The sequence below is a fragment of the Ursus arctos genome, unplaced genomic scaffold, assembly GCF_023065955.2.
Source record: "Ursus arctos isolate Adak ecotype North America unplaced genomic scaffold, UrsArc2.0 scaffold_17, whole genome shotgun sequence".
In the NCBI taxonomy this organism is placed as follows: domain Eukaryota; kingdom Metazoa; phylum Chordata; class Mammalia; order Carnivora; family Ursidae; genus Ursus; species Ursus arctos.
The window spans coordinates 50,551,735-50,573,009 of record NW_026622841.1 but is presented as its reverse complement, the minus strand read 5'-3'; the positions used below and the strand labels follow the sequence as shown (position 1 = coordinate 50,573,009).

The 21,275-nt window shown below is 42.1% G+C and overlaps 1 protein-coding gene across 5 annotated transcripts in view; it reads left to right on the top strand.

The window, feature by feature from the left end:
• Positions 1-19,195, top strand: part of MYOM1 (myomesin 1) — a 155,147-nt gene extending 135,952 nt beyond the window's left edge. For all 5 annotated transcript variants that reach the window (XM_026496035.3, XM_057313258.1, XM_057313257.1 and 2 more), the window contains 10 exons: positions 212-279; positions 3,952-4,065; positions 4,780-4,867; positions 6,037-6,075; positions 6,166-6,271; positions 9,719-9,882; positions 12,314-12,350; positions 12,592-12,614; positions 14,961-15,016; positions 18,376-19,195. In XM_026496035.3, the coding sequence (XP_026351820.2) occupies positions 212-279; positions 3,952-4,065; positions 4,780-4,867; positions 6,037-6,075; positions 6,166-6,271; positions 9,719-9,882; positions 12,314-12,350; positions 12,592-12,614; positions 14,961-15,016; positions 18,376-18,669 (989 nt within the window). In that variant the 3' untranslated portion in view covers positions 18,670-19,195. The remainder of the gene's footprint in view (positions 1-211; positions 280-3,951; positions 4,066-4,779; positions 4,868-6,036; positions 6,076-6,165; positions 6,272-9,718; positions 9,883-12,313; positions 12,351-12,591; positions 12,615-14,960; positions 15,017-18,375) is intronic.
• The last annotated feature ends 2,080 nt before the right edge of the window (positions 19,196-21,275 follow it).

The window sequence follows — 21,275 nt, the reverse complement described above, 5'->3', positions numbered from 1 at the left end:
TATATTATTGCTTATGTTAATAATGCCCTGGTAAATAAAAAATAATTGAAAATATTTATTATTGAATATGTATCCATTTAAAATATTTGAAAATTAATCTTGAATTTTAAAATAGCACTTCATACACATATCACTTTAGAATTTAAGAATGAGCTTTGATTTTGCATTTGTGATTAGTAGAGTGTTTACTGATGTCATTAAAATTTTATAGGTCCTCATTTTGCTGAGTATTTGAGCTGGGAAGTGACTGGTGAATGTAATGTGCTATTGAAATGCAAGGTAAGGGGGCACCTGGGGGGCTCAGTTCATTGACCATCCAACTCGGTTTTGGCTCAGGTCATGATCTCGTGGGTCAAGGGATTGAGCCCCACATCCAGCCCAGTGTCAGGCTCCCCACTCAATGGGGAGTTTTCTTGAGATTCTCTCCCTCTGCCCCTTCCCCTGCATGGGTGTGTGTTCTCTCCCTTTCTCTCTAAAATAAATAAGTAAATCTTAAAAAAAGAAGAAGAAGAAGAAGAAGAAGAAATGCAAGGTAAGAAGCAGATAAATTTGAAATATTTGATATAAGGGAAGTAAAAATAAAATAGAGTGTGAGAAAATTTTTCATCTCCATTTGAACCAAATTTTTCATCTCCATTTGAACCAAAATGCTAAGTGACACATTCTTACTATTGAATATTATTGTAATCATTGGTTGGTAAGAAACATAAAATAAAATGAAACATAAAATAAGACAAAATAAAACAACATAAAAATATGGGAAGACAAGCTGATTGCTCCTATTCCTTACACCCTAGTTGATAAGGACTGGCTCTTCTCTTTTTTTAAATTGAGACTTTATGTTTTTTAGAAGCAGTTTTAAGTTGACAGCAAAATTGCAGGGAAGATACAGAGACTTCCCATCAAGCCCCTGTCCCCATACTTGTACGTCTTCATCAACATCCCCCACCAGCGTCACACATTTGTTCCAATTGATGATCCTACATTGATATATCATAGTTGCCCGAAGTCCACAGTTTACATTAGCGTTCACTTTTGGCATTCTATATTCTGTGGGTTTAGACAAATATATAACGACATTTATCCACCATTATAGTATCATTTGGAGTTTTTTCACCACCCCAAAAAGCCTCTGTGCTTTGCCTATTCATTCTTCTCCTCCCCCCTCCCCATTTTTTAAAAAAAATTAATCTCAGAAGAATCTCACAGTGTCTTTGTTTCAGGCCAAATCTTCATTCTAACTAGGAGATCCATTCCACAATCATTCCAGATACACTGTCTTTCCATGGAAATGTAGCAATTTCCTATCTAACTTGTGTGACTGATGCAACAATACTTTTGAGTATTGGCTAGCTCAGCTGCGGGTTCTGAAACCAGTGTGCTGCCCCAAGGGGAGAGGCTTGGTAAAGAGTTTGCAGCTCACAACTAATTGTCTCATTAGGCCTTGGGAAAATTTTAAAAATGAAAGTCCATATCACATTCTAAATCATTTTGTGCCTTAGCTCATGGTGTGTTCAGCTGAGTGAGTCATCAAAATGTTTTGGATGGGCAACTGCTGGATGAGGCTGGAGTGTGAAGGTCGTGACAGCAGACAGTGATTCCAAAGTAGAAGCATGAACTTGGCATTTGGCATTATAAAAGCCAGAACCCAAGTGCCCCAGTCTCCTCCAGGTCTGATGACATTTAAAGAAACAGCAGTCTACCCGAAATGTGTCCAAAGATAAATTCTAGGCTTTCGGCTCTCAGGAAATGGCAAAACTTCCTGAAAAACAATTTCTCAGGCAGCAGCCAAAACCCTCTCTCTCCTACTGGCTGTCCACTGCCATGCTGCCCCCGACTCACTTTCTCCTCCACACTGCTCACCCCATAATCTACCCTTTCCCCGAGCCCACATGTCTGTCCTCCTTTCTGTACTACCTGTTGCACTAGCCTTCTAGGAGGTGAGCTCTGGTGTCCTATTCTGATGGCTTTCCTCAGGAGAATCAGCCCCTTGCCCAGATTCTGAATCTAGAAATAGATTCTGAATATTCATACATTATGTATTTATGCTGTTCCAGTACCTGGAGTGAACTTCTTTCAGCTTCTCTGACAAAATCCTTTCTCTAGGCTCTGCTTCGTCATCTTTTCTGTAAGGCCTTTCCCTTCTCCGTCCAGATAGAATGAACCTTCTTCTGTCTTCCCATAGCTCTTTGTTTCATCATTATAGCAATTTAGGTACATATAGCAATGTATATATTCATTATAGTTAACGGAGTCTGTGTAGCTAAACATTCAGATTCATGAGACTATCATGGGCCCCATTTGGAACTAGTCTACTCAACAGAATATAGGACTAGAACCCCGCTTGCCTGCAAGGCAGTGCTGGGCACTCCTCTCCTGTGGGAATCCACTTCACCACCCCCTGATGACCGCTAAGGTATAAGGGGCAAGACCTACTTTGGTCAGTGCAGGAAATGCAATGGCTTTAAAAATACTTCATGCCCTAATGATCCAATACATCTTGTAACACAAGTCCCTAGGCAGAGCTTCCAGGGGTCCCCATAGGGGCATGCCCAAATTACAAGGGTCAGCATACTTAGGGAAACCGAAAACTATTGAGTCCATTTCTAGTCCCTCCCAGTCCAGATGCATTTTCCCAGTCAGAGGTCATTTTTATCAGAAGCAACGTCACCTAGTAACACAGTTACTTTCTATAATTCAGGGACCAGTTTACAGGATCATAAAAAATGTTTGTGTGTGCTGGTTTCTACTATAGTTACCCGTGTTGGTTCTTATGTTCATTTATTAACTGAAAGTTTTTAACATGGTAAAGCTTGCATATCCTTGTTTCTAATTACATTAAATATATTTTTAATCTGTTTTGTAGTTGTATTTCCTCTCTGGGAAATTGTGTGTTCATTTCTTCAGTTATTCAGTGGGGTCTTAGGGATTGTTTTCTTGATTTGTATGAAGTCTTTATTTTTTTTATACAATTTTAATTCCATAAGAAATACAGAATATACTCTTCTTTGTAGAAAATTCAAACATTGTAGATAAAGCTCAAGATCCCTTTAACCATATGAGTTTGTTTAGCCCATTTGAAATTTGTATGGATATGAGATTTAAATGAGTTTCCTCAAAATTGCTAAGCAATGAATTTACTAAACCGTACTTGATGGATGTTAACTAAACTTACTGTGGTAATCATTTCATAATTTATACATATGTCAAATCAATGTGTGATATACCTTGAACTTATACATTGTATGTCAATTATAGCTCAATAAACCTGAAAACATTTTAATTAAAAAATGTTTTTAAAAACATATTTCCCCTCCACATTTATTTGCAAAGCTTTGTTCATCTTTTTAAAAATATTTAGAGGGGTGCCTGGCTGGCTCAGTCAATAGAGCATGTGACTCTTGATCACAGACTCATGAGTTCCAGCCCCATGTGTAGAGATCATAAATAAATAAACTTTAAAAAAATAAATAAAATATTTAGGTATATATTTAATCATTTAGATATATACTTTCTGTTATATAGATGTATACTATATTCATTCCGTTCTTTTGATAAAGCCACTTTTTTGTTATACAGGCTATATTTTAATGTAATGGGATGTGTCTGCCTATGGTTTTCAGATATTTATTATTATTATTTATTTTATTTGAGTCTGCATGCTCACATGTGTGTATCTATTCTTTTCTCTCCACCAGACAGTTGTTAAGTCAATGTTTACTGCTGGAAATAGAGATGCTATTGATTTTAGGTTTATTCATTTGTATCTATTTTATTTTTTTATGTGTATCTATTTTATTTTAAACGCTTTATCGATTAAAATAGCTTTCAACTGATCCCTTTAGAAATCTATGTCTCCCAAGTTCAGTGCTTTTTCTTCTATCCAATGCTACATTTTATAAGAGTAACATTCCCTTATTTCAAGAAGTATAATTATGGTTTTTCTTCTAGGTGGCAAATATTAAGAAGGAGACTCATATTGTGTGGTACAAAGATGAGAGAGAGATATCAGTGGATGAAAAGCATGACTTTAAGGATGGTATATGTACTCTGCTTATAACAGAGGTAGGTGACTGTAAATGTGAAATGTAATATGTTCGTTCTATACCCTACATTCTTCTAAAAAAGAGACTAGATTCTGTATTCCTTTGCCCCAGGCATTTTTAACACCTTACTTCTAGCTGCTCCAAAGATCCCTGCCCGGACATCACCCAAAAAACAAGCCATAGGAACACAAAAGCTTCTCTCACCTTGTGATAATGCGTGGATTTGTCAGATATCCAACCAGTATGGGCTAGACACCACCAACTCTGGCCTCTCTGAACTACCTCTTTTCATAGATGGGTGAGTGGCAGGGCAATTAAGTGGATTCTTCTTGGTTTGATCTTAAGCCTCATGATAACTTGTTCCCTAAAAGTACAGAGACAATTAGACATAGTATTCAGTTAAGTACAGGTTTTTATCTACTTTTTGTCTAAAAGAACATATCTTTCATGATCATATATGTGATCATTAGTTTTTAATATGAAGGCAGAGTAAAGGATAAGAACTTTAAGTTTCAAATCAATCGTATCCTCAAAGGGTGAAAAATCAGGACCTCTAGCAGGTCAAATGAAGATTCTCGGGTTCATCTGCGAAGTCCTCATCACTCACTCGGCCAGATGTTTGTTCAATGTGTGATTTGACAGCAGTTCTATAAACCACAGGACCTTAAAAAATGCAAACACCATACTCTGAGGCTGCTATAAACTGTAATGTGGTATTTCTATTCCCCCTTAGTTTTCCAAGAAAGATGCTGGGATTTATGAAGTTATCCTGAAAGACGACAGAGGAAAAGATAAGAGCAGACTGAAGCTTGTGGATGAAGGTCAGTCCTCCAGCTGCTGGGGTTCATTTTGTGTGTTCTGGGTACAGGTTACCAGACATAAGTAAGGCTAAGTAACAACTAAAGCCATGTTGAGTTTTTGTCTTAATTGTTTTGTTTTAATTGAAATTCCAGCAGAGTGAACTACTTTTTTATTCAAAAATACTTCACTTTTAGTCTTCCTGGAAATCAAAAGTGTACTTTTGATCTTCAGAGAATTTATAGTCCATAGTCCATAAAGGTTCTGTTTTCAACATAAATCATCATTTTTGTTTCAACCCTACAAAAATGTTCCAGGATCAAAAACTACTGTGTGGGGCGTCTGGCTGGCTCAGTGGGAGGAGCATGCGACTCTTGAGCTCAGGGTTGTGAGTTCAAGCCCCACATTGGGTGTAGAGATTACTTAAAAAAAAAAAAAGAGAGAGAGAGAGAGCATGTTCCTTTACCAAACAAACCGACCAACCTACCATGAAAAGCATGTCGCCAAAACGTGCACTCTTAACAGGTGGCAAGAAAGATTTATATATGAATGTAATATGTTATTAGCAGAGCAAGAAAGCAATTTCCATTTTTCAGACTTCTAAGGACAAATATATCATGATAATGAAGACCTACATGTGACCACCAAACTTCCAATGTGTTCTTGAACAAGATCTTGAACAATATTACTAACAACAGTGTGGGTCTGACTTTGATTTCACCTTCCTGTTCCTAGTGGAGGCAAGACTTAATGTGCTTATTGGCAGGAAGTATTATCAGGCTGAGAGGTATCAGGGAACCTGGATGGTTAATTCATTATGAGTTGATGACACAGATAAGAACGTTCCGCATATGTAAACTAAGTCTTCTGGGGACTTGAGAATCCTAAAGCCAAGAACCTTCCTGGAAATCTCCCTGTGGGTTTCTCTAGAATGTAAATATGGTGATAGTTACAAAGAATTAAAGGGAAAAAAATATCAAAATAAGAGCAGGGAACTTTTAAAAGTTGATACAAATTGAGGTATTATTCCCTCAGAGAGCACTTATTGTCAGTTGTCCAGCAAATTCCCCTGTGGCCAATACCCTTCACCAGGCAGGAGAATGTTGAGAGCACACGCTACCAGCAGCTTGAGATCTGACCTCACAAGAAGCATTTTTATGCTAAAGCTCTGTCTATGAATCTCTATCCACAGCCTTTAAAGAACTGATGACTGAAGTATGTAAAACAATAGGTAAGTTAAAATGGTTTCCCCACTACAATGCTTCACTATTCTCCCAGATGGGCTTACAGCTGTAAGAACTATGCTGTTTTCCTCTTTCAGCTTTGTCTGCTACAGACCTGAAAATCCAGAGCACAGCTGAGGGCATCCGGCTGTACTCTTCTGTTACTTACTACCTGGATGATCTGAAAGTTAACTGGTTCCACAAGTAAGTAAATGGGAACTTAACTGACATGTAGACATTCTTGTGTGTGTGTGTGTGTGTGTGTGTGTGTGTGTGTGTGTGTGTGTTAAGGGGGTAGGGAGGGGGCAACAACAACCCTCTGTTCTTCCCCTCAGGTAAGAAGCCTTCTTACTTCCTAGGTCTGACGTTGACAAGTGTAGGACAGAAGCACCCCCACTATTCCCTTAGCGTGAGGTTAGCACTTTCCCTCAACACATACGTGCTGAGGCCAGTGATGGCTAAGATCATCTGTCTTTGTGATCTGGGAACTGTCATAATCCTTACACATCTCTATAATGGAATTTCCACCTCCAGAAGGTTGAGCTTGGGCTCCCTCTGCTTTGCCAGGCACCCAAAACCAGATTCTTAAGCCCTCTTTCTACACAGCTAACCCCTGCTCTGGTCTGGAACAAAACTGAAGCAGCATGCACCAAGAGCAACCACATTTCCTGTTATATGAATTAATAGCCATTCACCAAAGAAACCTAGTCCAGTGGAGTGCCTGAGTTGGTTACTGTTATCATTAATAGCAGTTGGCATAGTTGGGCATTAGCATGTCTCTTGTCCACCCTTGGAAGGCTTTGAGAATTCAAGATCACTTTGGGAATGTGTATATGAGCTAGACTGAGCCTGCAGATCTGTTCTAATCCTAGATTCCTTTGTGGAGTTATAGGTGAACTCAGGTTCATCTCTGGGATTCTAAGAGCTAAAGTAGGTTTCTAAGTCCAGCCAGTTCCCCCATTATACCCTTGGCACTGTCCTTAACCCCCCGCCCTTCCTTGAATTTCCTGAGCTGAAAGAGAACAGCGGCCTGGCATAGAAATCTGATGGGGCACAGCCACCTTTAGTCCACTCTTCAGATGCAGTAGACTCATTCCAGAAGTCCTATAGGAGCCCCACTGAGCAGTAGATCCTGGGAGGAGGCACCCAACAGGGTTTATTTGTATCTTCCCTAGGTGGGTGTCTATCATAGGCTGGCACTGCCCCAAGCCCTTCACGTTATAAATTCATTTAATATTCACAACTCTAAGGAGGCAGGTAATTCTCACTTTAGGCACTAGGAAGCTTAGGCTCCGGGAGGTGACTTGCTCGTGGCCACACAGCTAAGTGGCAGGCGGAGGACTGAGCCCAGGCTTGGCTCCATAGCTCCCCTCACCATGGCACCGTTCTGTGTTCAAGTTGCTTTAAAAGTCTAGATGAAACATTTATTAACAGAACTGGGTCTCACAAAACAGACATTTGTGTTTTCTTTAAAATGACTTTACTGTGATAGAGAACAGTGTTTTCGTTCTTATTCTCATTCATTTCCTGAGTTCTTTTAAATAAAGGGAGGGGGGGAGAACAAGCAAAATTCAATTTGAATGCTTGGGGTTTCAGTCCTTTGTTCTGTTTCTTTCAGAACACATTTTCGGAAAGTAATTATAAGTTAAAATAGATCAAATTCTAGGAAATTCCTCTGTGACATCTAGGACATTCTAATAGATCAGTCTGAAGAATAAGAGAAGATGAATTAACTGAATCATCAATCAAAAAGCTTTATATCATCTTTAAAAGAATCACTTGTTCAAAAAAATTAGAACATTCAGTTTTAAGGAAGCTGCTATTAGAGTAGCAAGGCATAAACCTCTTACCCTATTTGGTCTAGTCAGCTGAATGACTGTTTTGTGTACCCATGTGCCTATGAAAGATTCAGGAATCAAGGACTAATTGTCTTCACTGTCTTTACGTAAGTATGCGGCATAACAGGAAAAAGCCTGAAATGGGTTTTAGCCTTGACTTTGCTCCTATCTTCCCTTGAATCTTAGGCAAGTCATTTAATTTTCTGAAATCTCAGGTTTCTCTCATATGAAATAGAGACAATAATACCTGTTCTATTTCATAATGCTGATGGAGCCAATGAGAGAATGAAATTTATGGTACTTTGTAAACCATGAAGGGCTTTACAAATCTAAGGTACTATTATGCATGTTGGTCAGAGATTAGAGAATTCAAACAGATTTATTATAGCAAAACCGAGGACTGTCTCTCTTCCTAACTCTTTAAGACATAAATATTGCTCAGACTCAAGTCTGTGGGCATAGATATGTTCCTTTACCCTACATCTTATGGCAGATTTTTTTTTTTTCAGTTTTTGAAAGATTTTATTTATTTATTTGAGAGAGAGTGCGAGAGAAAGTGCGTGCCTGTGAGTAGGGGGAGGGGCAGAGGAACAGGGAGAAGTATGTTCCCCGCTGAGCAGGGAGCCTTATGCAGGGTTGGATCCCAGGACCCTGAGATCATGACCTGAGCCGAAGGCAGATGCTTAACTGACTGAGCCACCCAGGTGCTCTTACAGCAGTTTGTGATTATTTTTTAGAGAATGTAGCATATAAGAAAAATGCTGAATGTTTATTTGAAAGCTAAAACATTTTTAGTGGAGATTTTTGTTTTTCTGTTTTTAGTTCATTTTGTTTATTACAACAACAAATGTAATACATGCTTGTTTTAGAAAATATACTTACAATATCATATTACATATTAGAAAGAGCTTATAATGTAATATCACCCATAGTTTTCCCAGCCATAGTGTAAACTTTCTGCCGTACTTCGTCTTTTCTCTGTGCATAATTGTTACTATAAGTAGTTTTTATACTGCTTCTTTTCCTATTTCCTTACATGTTTACAAACTCTTCATAAAGTTTCTTTTAGCATCACTGAGAGTACACCTACCTCTACCCTTCTCTTACTTCATTTATAACAGTAACATTTCTAAACCATCAGCTCACAAGGCCAAGGGATCGATTTGCTTTTATTCTCCTGTAAAGAATGCAATGTATGTGTCTGCTCATGACCTACCATAGAATTTGGAGAAACTCATGTCCAGGGACAGAGAAGGTGCCTCATTCATTTTGGCAGAGACTCTGCTTTTCATTTATTCTCGGCCTTACTACCAAGTACATATTTACATATGTTTTAAATAGCTTTGTAACCACATATGTCAATAGATGTCAGCCACAGATGAACCTCCTTAAGTCTGTTTTTAATTAGTTTGTAAAATCTGACTTATAGCCATAGACCATCTGCAAGAAATACGCAATAATAGGATATATAGTTTGGCCTTTTGGCTTTAAAAATTCTCTTAGTCCTACAAATAAACCCAAGCAAAAGCAAAGACAATTAATACCACTGAGCATTGGTGTTGTAATCTGCTAGGGCCCCAGACTGCAACTGGGAGTTAAATGTACAGACTGTCCAACCCCCACCCCCACCCTGGGACTTGGAATCCAAGTTCTGTGATTCGGGGCCCATATTTTTCCTGTAGCTGAACATGCATGGTTCTCATGTCGTTTGAAACCCTATAAAACTCTAAGGTGAAACCTTCCAAGAGAGATTAAGTAAAAATCAGCTCTGGATGAAAGCAAACGATAACAGTGTTTTCTTTGTTATGAACAGCGGGACTCCTGTTAAGTACACAGACAGAGTTAAGAGTGGGGTCACCGGGGAGCAGATCTGGCTGCAAATCAATGAGCCCACTCCGAATGACAAAGGCAAATATGTAATGGAGCTCTTTGATGGCAAAACTGGACACCGGAAGACAGTGGACCTTTCCGGACAAGGTAAATGAATATTTTACAGATTAGAACTTTCCTGTGGAGGGGTGGGCTTTCAAAAAAGAAGGAAGGGTGATAAGAGGCCGTTACATCTGACTATAGGAAGATGACTGGAGATTTTAAGAAAGCAATTTAAGTTCAGCATGGGGGTAGAAGCAAGAGTTTAGTGGGTCTTGGAGTATCAGTGAAAAGCATGAAGTAGAGACAATAAACACGGAGAGAAAGGACTACCTTATCAAGATGCTCACGAAGGAGGAGGGCATGTTGATTTATAGTCACCTGAGCAAGAACAAGCACTAAAAAAGAATTGTTATGGTGACTGGAATTTGAGCAAGTTTAATAGAGTTTAAGTTTGAGCTGGAAGATGTGAGTGACAAGGGATAACCAATGTACCCATGTTCTGAAGCATGGGGGAGGTCTGAGATCCAGGGCAGGGGTGAAGGCGTTGACTTTGGAAAGGAGCAGGGATCCCTTTTCTTCAGAAACCAGAGGGAGGGGGTAGGGAAATATGACTACGCAAAGATCAATAGTGAGGAGAAGAGAAGAAAGTTGGACAAGTTGGGTCCTTATGGCCTCAGATGTCTTGGTCATCTGCTGAGAGAATGGCGGCACCTGGAAAGAAGGGGGACGAGGAGCAGGCAGTCATGAGCGACAGAGTGGAGAGGTAACGTACAACTATCAACCGCAAGTTAAACAGTTCAGAGAGGTGGAAGAGGAGAGGGAGCGTGTGTTCCACACCTGCGGCTCTTGATGTGTCAGCCCCAAGGTCTTGGGAGCCACAGGGTCAGAATGTTGTGCCCTGAGGTTTTTAATATGTAGCTTATTTATCCCTGTCCTTGCCGCCAGCTCCTGTCTCTATCATTCCCCCTCAAGGACTTGGGACTCAGCCTCGGGGCAGCCCTTCCACTGCTCCGGTCTAGCTTCTGCCTAACAGTCCTCAAGGAGACCAAGGACTAACTTTTTCTTCCACTTCTTCATATGCTAAAATGTGATCTGAATATTCTAGAACTCTTAGTGTTTTTATTTTTTATTTTTTAAAAGATTTTATTTACTTATTTGACAGAGAGAGAGAGACAGCGAGAGAAGGAACACAAGCAGGGGCAGAGGAAGAAGGAGAACCAGGCTTCCCGCTGAGCAGGGAGCCGGATGCGGGGCTTGATCCCAGGCCCCTGGGATCATGACCTGAGCCAAAGGCAGACGCTTAACCACTGAGCCACCCAGTCACCCCTAGAACTCTTAGTGTTTTTAATCTGCAGAGAGTAGACTCACAATTAAGAGCACAGCCTTTCAGCAGTCCTGCCTTGAATTGTTTTGGGCTGAGCCCCCAGACCCTTCCCCTCACCCCACCCCCCTGCACACATACCCCCCATCTCCCACCCATGAGGACTAGAAAGATGGGAGTGGCTGCCTGCAGGCCTCGCCATGCCTGAGTCACACACTACAGTAACAGGGGATTTCTTCTGCAGTCCATCTGACATTTTGAAACACAACCGAAAACGAGAAACAGGAAGGGGGTGGATAAATTTAAAACTTAAAAAAATTTTTTCTTTTACTCTCTGGCCCACCCAAGCAGATTGGTTCAGCAGGGCCCAGCTCTTTCTCGGTGTAGTGTGGGCAAAAGGAAGGGAACTGAATGCTTAGCTTGGCTCTGCCTATCCACCTCCAGAGACTTAAAGCCTGACTCTTTATGCTTATTTTTCCCCCTCTGTCAAAGGAGGGGGATGGACTGGTATTAGGTAAATACTCTCTAGACATAAAATATGATGACTCCCAGACCACATAGGAGCTTAAAGTGGAGGTGAGAGAGATTTCAAAATAAAGCTGCCTTTTCCCCTGCATTATTCAAAGTGGCTTGCTGGGCAGGCTCAAGGGGGAAGAAAGATTTTAGAACTGTGTGGCTCTCATTTCCTTGTCTCACTGTCTTTTCTCTGGGCCCCCTGCCCAGCTTAGAAGCATTGCTTCAGGCCGACGCTGACGCAGGCTGGGAGCACAGTAGCTCCTGTGCCCTTTAACACAGATGACGGGCCAGACCGTGTCATATGGAAACATTCAACCGTCCAGTTAGGCGGCTGTGTCGCGTGGGATGATTTAATAAGAGAAAAGCCTTTTTGGTGTTCAGGATGCTTATCACACAACCACCTTTATTACCATTTTATCTTTGGCAGAGCTAATCTTTGCCTTTCTGCTTGAAAGGAAGGTCTCTCACTGAATTGGGGGCTTCTAAACTCCACTACCTCATCTTTTCTCCCTAGAAAGTATTGGCTTCTCCTGTGAAGCCCATCATGTTGCCGAGTCAATGGGCAGGCACAGTCTTACCAGTCCGCTTAGTCATGTCTGGACTGACCCCACTGGCCTCAGGCTGTGAATTTTAATCCACTGCTGTGCGTTGTCAGTTCTGGATGAGAACATTCTAACTTCTCTTTTTTTCCTCTTCAAGCATATGACGAAGCCTTTGCTGAATTCCAGAGATTAAAGTAAGTCCCTTGCCACTTGTGTGCCCTGATTTCTCTGGAACGTGATGTGCTGCTCCCCCACCTGAGGGTTAGAGAGGGTCTTTCATGTTGGCAGATGCCTAGAAACAGCCCTTCCCACTGCTTTGTCGAGCAGCAAAATGTCTCCGAGGCAATGAAATGCAGTCAAGGTTCGTTATTTCGAAGTACCACTAAAGCAAAATTCTTCTTTGTTTGCATGTTTGTTCGTTTCTCTCAACCACAGACAAGCTGCCATTGCCGAGAAAAGTAAGTAAACCCCCTTCCCATTTATTCCTGGCATAGTCTCAAAACATCGCTTTTATTTTTTTTTAAATTGTGACTGCAGACAGAGAGTGAAAATGGGTTTTTTTTCCTTTTCTTTCATTCCTTTTCTTTTTTTTTTTTTAATCTTAGGTGTTCTACATATGTTTTCATTTTGTCTCTTGAGTAAGAATGTCTGTGAAAAGAAGGTCTCAGGTTACATTTTGAGAATGTCCCTGAGCTCTTGACTTGAGCTAACCCTTGAGTGTCCTGAGAAATCTCGGGGCACAAGTTACACAATAAGTTGTTAATCACTTGCAGCAGGCACAGTGTATCAGAAAAATGTATCTATGTTAAAGAAGAAATAAGAAACTGTAAATTTGACATCAGGTAAATCCTTGTAAGTGGTCACCCAACAAATACTCCTGCATTTTCCTAAGAGCCCTCGTAGGATAAAAGAAGCCAAATAAGGCCTTCTTGAATTCTTCACAGTCTGAGTGAACAAATACCAAACTGTCAAGTCTGTGTACCCAGAAACGTGCTCACTGCTCATAGTGGCCTCATACTTGGAGATTTCTAGAACTCAATCTTTTATGATTCCGATTGTCATGAACTAATTACCATAATCATTCAGGTTCTCTCTGAGTGTGTGAGGCAGAATTTGGAAATTGTTGAGGGCTAAAATTGTAGAGTCAGTCCTGAGGAATGGAAGGGAACCAGGAAGCGGAGTGAGAAGTGAAGTCATCTGCCAGCCTTTCAGAAGTAGCCCCAGGTCATTCAGGATGGAACTTCCTACCTTTGGTTCCTCTCTCCTTCCTGCTCTTCCCTTCTCCCCCCTCTTCTGCTGGGTTGGCTGAGTGGTAAGGCAGCTGCCAGCAGATGCCAGCACCAGCACCGGGTGTGCTGAGGGAGTGCAGTGCGAGAGGGGAGCACTTCTTGTTGGTACCAAGTGTGCCCCTCCCGCTCCTGTATGCACAAGCAAAGCCAGTGTCCGTAGTTGATGGCCACTCCCCATTCTTGAACTCTGGTGGGCAAGGAGCCCGACCCTCCCTCCATTTCTGAAGTTTCTGCGTCAAAGCAGTTTAAAGCTGGAAGAGACTTGAGTGCTCTTCTGGCCCCCTGTGTTTAACCTTTTGTAAGCTGAGGGATGCTTAATTCAAACATCTTTCACACAGATCCAAAATGTAAAATAAGTAAAAGCCAAGTTAGCTTAATTGAAGGTGGGATGGGGTCCCGGCCTCCCTGACTCAGTGCCCTTCCTCAGATCTCCTCCCAGGGCCCCCAGAGGAATCCCGTGGATGCTATGGTAGCAGAGCTGGGTAACTTCATGTCCACAGGTGTAATGCAATCCTTCCCCCATTCCGCAGGTTAGGAGCCTAGGGTCCACACAGTGAGGTGACTTTCCTGATGTCACACATTGGGTGGTGCAGGAGCCAGATGATGAGTTGAGCTGACAAGTGGTACAAGGTGCAATGGAATCAGCAGGAGAAAGTCAAGATTCAAGATTCATTCAAAGCTTTAGTCTGACTTAGTGGAGAATGGAGTTGTAGAAACAGGGATCTAGAGTCACGCATTAATTGAAGTAGACCTAAAATTGAGAGGGTGGTGGCCACTGTGTTAGTGTCAGACAGTGTCCCTTTGAGCAGATTGCAGAAAGGCATCCTTCCCTGGGGCTAAGCCAGTCACACCCAGAGCACGGGACTTGGTGGGGCTAGGGGAGCAAGAGGTCAGCTCTGGATTTCAGCACCTGTCCTACACCTTGTCCCCTCAGCTGGGGGCCTCTGTACTTTGTGGCCATAGATAATAGCCCTACATAGCCCAAACACCAAGAACTACCAGGAGACAAAAAAGGGAAGCTCTCTAGGAAAGGCCTCAAAGAAAGCCCACATCTGCACAAGCCACCAGATCTCATGGCATACAGCCTCCAATTATGCAACTTTTTTTTTTTTTTAAAATAATAGGGAAGCCCTTAAAAGAGGCCATGCAGACTTGGAGGCTGTCCACAGAGATCTGCTCTGTCTCCTCGAGCTGAGCCCCACTGAGCTACAGAAGGGCCAGGGCTGAAAATAGTCATGAAAATTACAGAGCAGGTCTTAATACCGCAAAGGCATCTCAAACTGATAATTTAGGCATAGGTAGAGGCACCCACACACACAAGTTACCTCTGGGAGGAAGGATTAACATTCCAAATTACTGGATCCTTTTCTAATTTTGCATATTAAAAACAGGTATAAAAATAATTGTAAGGAAAAGGAAACTGAATTGGAAAGTTAGTTCCTTGGGGTGTTTGTGTGAGTGTGATCACTGGTGCTCATCATTTCAGTGATTAACCAGAAATGCCTATGCTTGCAGATCGCGCCCGAGTGGTGGGTGGTCTCCCCGATGTGGTCACCATCCAGGAAGGCAAGGTAAGCGTGGAGCACTCCTGTCCCTGCTTCTTCCACACTAGCAATGGATTCCAGTGCCCCAGGCTTCGTTCCGTCTAAGAGCTCCCACCATCTTCATCTGAAGCCACTGCTGCTTAGGCTTGACTTCAGAGTAGCCAATACAAGACTCAAATTGCAGTCCATTTTCAGTCATCTTAACGTTTTGTAGGCCAACCATCAGGATAGAAGTTCGCTTTGTGTGGGCGCATGTAGACCACTTAGTCTCTTTCCAGAGGCACCCTTTCATATCACGAGAAGCAGAAAAGGCTCAATCACAACTATATGACAAACGTAATTGGAGAAAGATGTGACCTCTAACACCTAGTGGAAAATGGGCTGTCCTGTTTAATACTTCACCTCTAAAGGGAAACATCCTGCTCCGTGAAATTCTATAGGCTCTGTTCCAGTTGAAAACTGGTTTATTTCTTTTTTTTTTTTTTAATATTTTATCTATTTATTATAAATAAAATTGAGAGAGAGAGCACAAGGGGTTGGGAAGGCAGAAGGAGGGAGAGGGAGAAGCAGACTCCCCACTGAGCAGGGAGCCTGATGCGGGGCTCCATCCCAGGACCCTGGGATCATGACCTGAGCTGAAGGCAGATGCTCAACCGACTGGTCCACCCAGGTGCCCCAAAAACTGATTTCTGTCCATTTAACTTTAAACTAGTATTTCCTGGCTCCATTATTATCTCTCTGAAAAGCAATGAACATAATTTCTAACCTGGGTTTACTTTCTTTGTCCCTCTGTTTCATTAAGACAAATTCAATAAGCCAGCTATAATGGACGGGTACTTGTAGTAAAACAAACCTTTTCCCAATGAAGACATACAATAGGTAGACTAGGGATAAAACAAGGCACGTGGAAAGGCTTTAGTGAGAGGCAGGTTTCATCCAGCTGCATTTCTTCATGGATGGAGTATACATGACCACAGCTGACCTGAAGCTCAACCATTGCACGGTTGCTTTTGTCCTTAAACTCTGTTTTTCATGTTCCTCATTTAATGGGGTTCAAAATATTCAGCTCACTGGCTTGTAGTGAGAATGGAGAGAGAGAATGTATGGGAAAGGAATTTGTGATCTATAATGGAAATAAATCTAAAGTATGGATAGTAGTTTTCCATGACACCTAAGTCACTTGGGAGTTTGGTTTGGTTTTGTTAAAAGTTTTAACCCCCACGGGGCACCTGGTTGGCTCAGTCAGTAGAGCATGCAACTATTGATCTCAGAGTCATGAGTTCACACTCCATGTTGGGCATGGAGCCTACTTACAGAGAAAAAAGAAAAACAAAAGTTTTAACCCCCAGATCCACTTGGATAAGTTTGATGGCAATAGCTTGACTATTTTTCTTGAAGAAATGGGTTTATAGGATAATTCAGTAAGAAATGCTAATTAGCCATGGAAGGGAAAAGATTTCTTAATCACCCAGTTTTAAACAAGACTCCTATCGAAGAGGTAATAAGTGATCATATAAGACCCTTTAGAGGGATATTTAGAAGAATATCCTTTTCCCTGTATATTGTGAGCCCTAGTTCTTTTTCCTTATACTTTCTGGAGTTCAGTAAGAAAAAAAAATGCAAGAGTAGAATTTAAAATGTGAAGTAAGGGGTGCCTGGGTGGCTCAGGGCGTGGTCCCGGCGTTGTGGGATCGAGCCCCACATCAGGCTCTTCTGCTGTGAGCCTGCTTCTTCCTCTCCCACTCCCCCTGCTTGTGTTCCCTCTCTCGCTGGCTGTCTCTATCTCTGTCAAATAAATAAATAAAATCTTTAAAAATAAATAAATAAATAAATAAAATGTGAAGTAAATTCAATATTGTTGGCCATCAGAGAGATGCAAATTAAAACCACAGTGAAATACTGTAACACCTATCAGAATTGCTAAAATAAAAACAGTGACAACAACAAATGCTGATAAAGATGCAGAGAGACAGAACCGCTCCTACATTGCTGTAGAAATGTAAGCCAAAATTGTGCAGCCACTCAGGAAACCAGTTTGGCAATTTCTCAAAAAAGAAAACATGCATTTACCATATGACCCAGTAGCTGTACTCCTGGGCATTTATCATAAAAATTAAAATTTATGTTCACATCAAAACCTGTATACAAATGTTCAATAGCAGCTTTAGTCAGAATAGCCTCAAACTGGAAACAGCCCAAATAACCTTTATAGGTGTACCATGGCACACTACTGAGCCATAAAAAGGGACAAACTATTGATCCCTGCAGTAACTTGGATGAATCTGCAAGGAATTATGCCAAGTAGAAAAGACAATCTCAAAAGGTTACATACTATATGATGCTATTTATATAATGCTTTGGAAATTAGAAAATTTTAGAAATGGAAAATGGATTGGTGGTTGCCAGGAGTTAGAAATGAGGTTGGGGGCAGGGAGTAGGAGTGGGTATAAAGGGCAACATGAGCGATCCTTGTGATGGAAATGTTCTTTATCTTGACTGAAGAGATAGATACATGGACCTAGACAAGGGATAGAATAGAACAGAACCACACACACACAAACACCAATGAGTACAGGCCAAACTGGGGAGATCTGAATAAGAACCGTGGATTGCATCACCATCAATATACTGTTTGTGTTATTACACTATAGTTTTGTAAAGTGTTACTATTAGGGGAGACTGGGTAAGGGCACATATACAATCTCTCTATTATTTTTTACAACTGTTTCTGATTCTACAATTATCCTTAAGTTTTTCAATAAAAAAGTATGGTCAAGTAAAACTACAGGCCTAAACATTGATCTTTTAACGTAAGAGGGTTCCAGCACAGATGGCAGTATAATAAAATATCTGGAAATAGGAATACATTTTCGTAGAGCACCTTTGCAACTACAGCAGACTGGGTGGGGTTTGAGGGGAGAAATAAAATGAAGGAGTTGGAACCTGAAAATGAGTCCCATTATCTGAAACAGCTGTCGTGATTCCGCTGCCGGGCTCTGTGAGGCAGACAGAATGCAAAGTGAGCAGGTGGTGCTTATAGCAATGAGATTTCTCTACTGAGACAGAATCCAAATGCCACAGGAGAGCAAAAGGCATCTATGTGTTTATGAAAGCAACAGTGCAGATGGGAACTGGAAGCAAACTCCTTCATGTGGCTCTGATGATAAGCCTTCCCAAAACCAGAAAGCTGAGGCCCTCCAGAAACCTACTCAGGATTGAAGTCAGATTGTAATTCGTGCAGGTGCACACCCGCGTAAGGCCACCCGTCCTTCCAGGGGCTTTGTGTTTATCCTCCCTCGGGTCCTGCCAAACCACCAGAAGGGTTCTTGAAGTTGGATCGTTATACCCGATGTATGTCCTTCCCTCTCACAAAACGTGTTTTGTAGGCCCTTAATCTCACCTGCATCGTGTGGGGCGACCCGACTCCAGAGGTTTCCTGGTTAAAGAACGAGAAGCCGCTGGTCCCAGATGACCACTGTAGTGTCAAGTTCGAGGCCGGCAAGACTGCTTACTTCACTGTCAGTGGGGTGAGCACCGCCGACTCGGGCAAATACGGGCTGGTTGTGAAGAACAAGTATGGCTCGGAGATAAGCGACTTCACTATCAGTGTGTTCATCCCGGAGGAGGAGGCAAGGAAGGCCACGGAGCAGGCCCAGAAAGGCAACAAGAAAGCCAAGTGACCAGAGACCGCCAGAAGGCTACGCGAGGGGAGCTGTGCTGAGCTGCCTTGCAGAACTTGTGTGTGAATGGCTTGGGTTAAGCGTAAGGAAGTCTTCCTGCTTTCTACTCCCTATTTTTGTGCTGGCTTGGGAGAAAGTTGTAAAATCTCTAATTCATGTAAAAAAGCATCAACTAACAATGTTTTAATAGTTTTTCTTTACGAATTCTGTGTTAAGAAAATGCCACTGATAGCACAAATATTAGGAAACCGTTTTAAGGGAAAGATCAGAATAAAGTCAGAGGGACGTTGAATGATGGTCAGAGAGCAGAAGAATGTGTCGTGGAGCAGTGTTTGGACTTGGCTAGACTTTTCCCGGGAAATTCTCATGGGTTGCGATCATACTTCAGCATCCTGTCAAGACGGGGACGAATTGTTAAGCCGGCGGGTATGTTTTGTGTGTTGTGAATGATAGTGACGTGCATTTCTATTGGTGGTCTTGTGATTTGGCACCTCCTCAGTATTAATAAACAGTCCTCACACCTCTCCTCCTTCCCATCAGTGGTTTTCTCATTCTTCCTGTTCGGCAGCTCGGGGGCGTGGCTTCTGCTGCATCCTTGCCACCGGATCTTATAGCACATCCTCTGATTTTACGTCCTTTAGGTTAAAGCAGTACCTTCCTAGCATGGTAAGATGAGCCATCCAAGGTCAGTTGAGGTTCAGGGGTGTGAAATTGATCTGTCACCATACATCTGGTGACTTACTGTACAATCAAGTTGATTCCATTGTTAGGATACCCAAACTAATTGCATGTAACGTGTCAATTAAGGATAATAAGACAGTGTGGGAGGCTAATGCCAGAACTGGCAACTAAGGGCGCACAGTTAAGGAAAAAACAACCCCGATTCTGAGTTCAGAGAACTGCTAGCTTTGAAGCCCGCCCCTTTTTGCAGGGCTCGCTGACAAGTGGCATTATGCTTTAGGAAATTTCGTTCTCGCCCCATCTCTACCCCCAAACACTACCATCACCATCACACACCCACACCGCCCCCCCCCAAACATGCACACTTGCGCTCATTCACACACCACTGGAGGAAAAGAGTTATGATGAAAAGACGTTTCCCCTCTCCATCCTCCTGCCAAAAGTCAGGGATGGAACAACAGACTCCTTTAAAACAGATAGCTACGTATCTTCTCCTTTGCAAAATTCAGGACTAGGAATTGCCTTTCATCTGATTCCCTTGTGTAGCCAAATTTCCCCTGCTGTTGCCATGACATTGAACACCAGGCAGCAGAGAGATGCTGTGCTTTCACTAACAGGCATGTCAAGGGCAGCTGACCTTGAGCAGTCTAAAGCTTTCCCTCCTTCAGCAAGAGATCTCTCTCTGGACAAGGGGACCCAAGGAAAGTGGAACCAGCAGGGGAACTGAAGAGAGGAGAAAGAAGAAAAGCAGGAGCTGTGCAGGTGAGAGGCCCCCAAAACCCTCCACAGAACCCCAGATGCACCCATCTTAGAACCAGCAGCAAAGTCACCAGGGTTGGGGGAGGGGAAGAAGGGATGTATGTGTGCGTGAGCAGAACCTGCTACCTGCCCCACCGCCCCAGTTCCATACCACTGGTGCCCAGACCAGAGAGGAAACAAGACGGACGTTGAATCCAATGAAAACACAATTTTAAAACAGTGGGTCCTAAGTTCTGAAATTGTGTGAAAACTTGTGAAATCAAAGTGTGTGTCACTGAGATTCCTGCCATCCAGTCCAGAGGGACTTGATGGAACAAGGTGGCAGTGAGGGAGAAAAATGCTTTCATACTCATAGCTCTACACGCTGAGACTCCTCAACAAAACGGTTATAAGAATTATTTCAGGGGTGGGGCGCCTGGGTAGCGCAGTTGTTAAGTGGCTGCCTTCAGCTCAGGGCGTGATCCCGGCGTTCTGGGATTCAGCCCCGCATTAGGTCTTCTGCGGGGAGCCTGCTTCTTCCTCTCCCACTCCCCCTGCTTGTGTTCCCTCTCTCGCTGGCTGTCTCTCTGTCAAATAAATAAGTAAAATCTTAAAAAAAAAAAAAAAAAGAATTATTTCAGGGGTGCCTGGGTGGCTTAGTCGGTTAAGCGTCCAACTCTTGATTTCACCTCAGGTCATGTTCTCAAGGTTGTGAGATTGAGCCCCATGTCAGGCTCCACGCTGGGTGTGAGGCCTGTGTAAGATTCTCTCTCTCTTCCTCTGACCTTCCTGCACCCTCCCCCCCTCCACTCTCTTTCTCTCTCTCTCAAAAAAAAGAACTATTTCAGCCACTATAACAACCAAACGAAATCAACTACATTATGATTTGATGGCTTATGTAAAAAGCTGCTGTTTCTACAGGGGAAAATGGAACAAAAGTATAGATCTATCAATTTAATGATGCTGAAAGACTTTCTAACTCATGAGAATTCATGAATCTGTGACCTGCTAATTGTGAGCTACTGGTACACAGAGAGGATTGCATTGGAACACAAAATAGACTATTCAGAGTTTTGTTTTATAAAATGAGTTTTCAATCTATTAAAGTAATAAATTTAAAAATCTAAATCTTCCTAAATCCTTGAAGGTTAGCTTTAAAATCTTATTTATCTATTTAGAAATCTAGC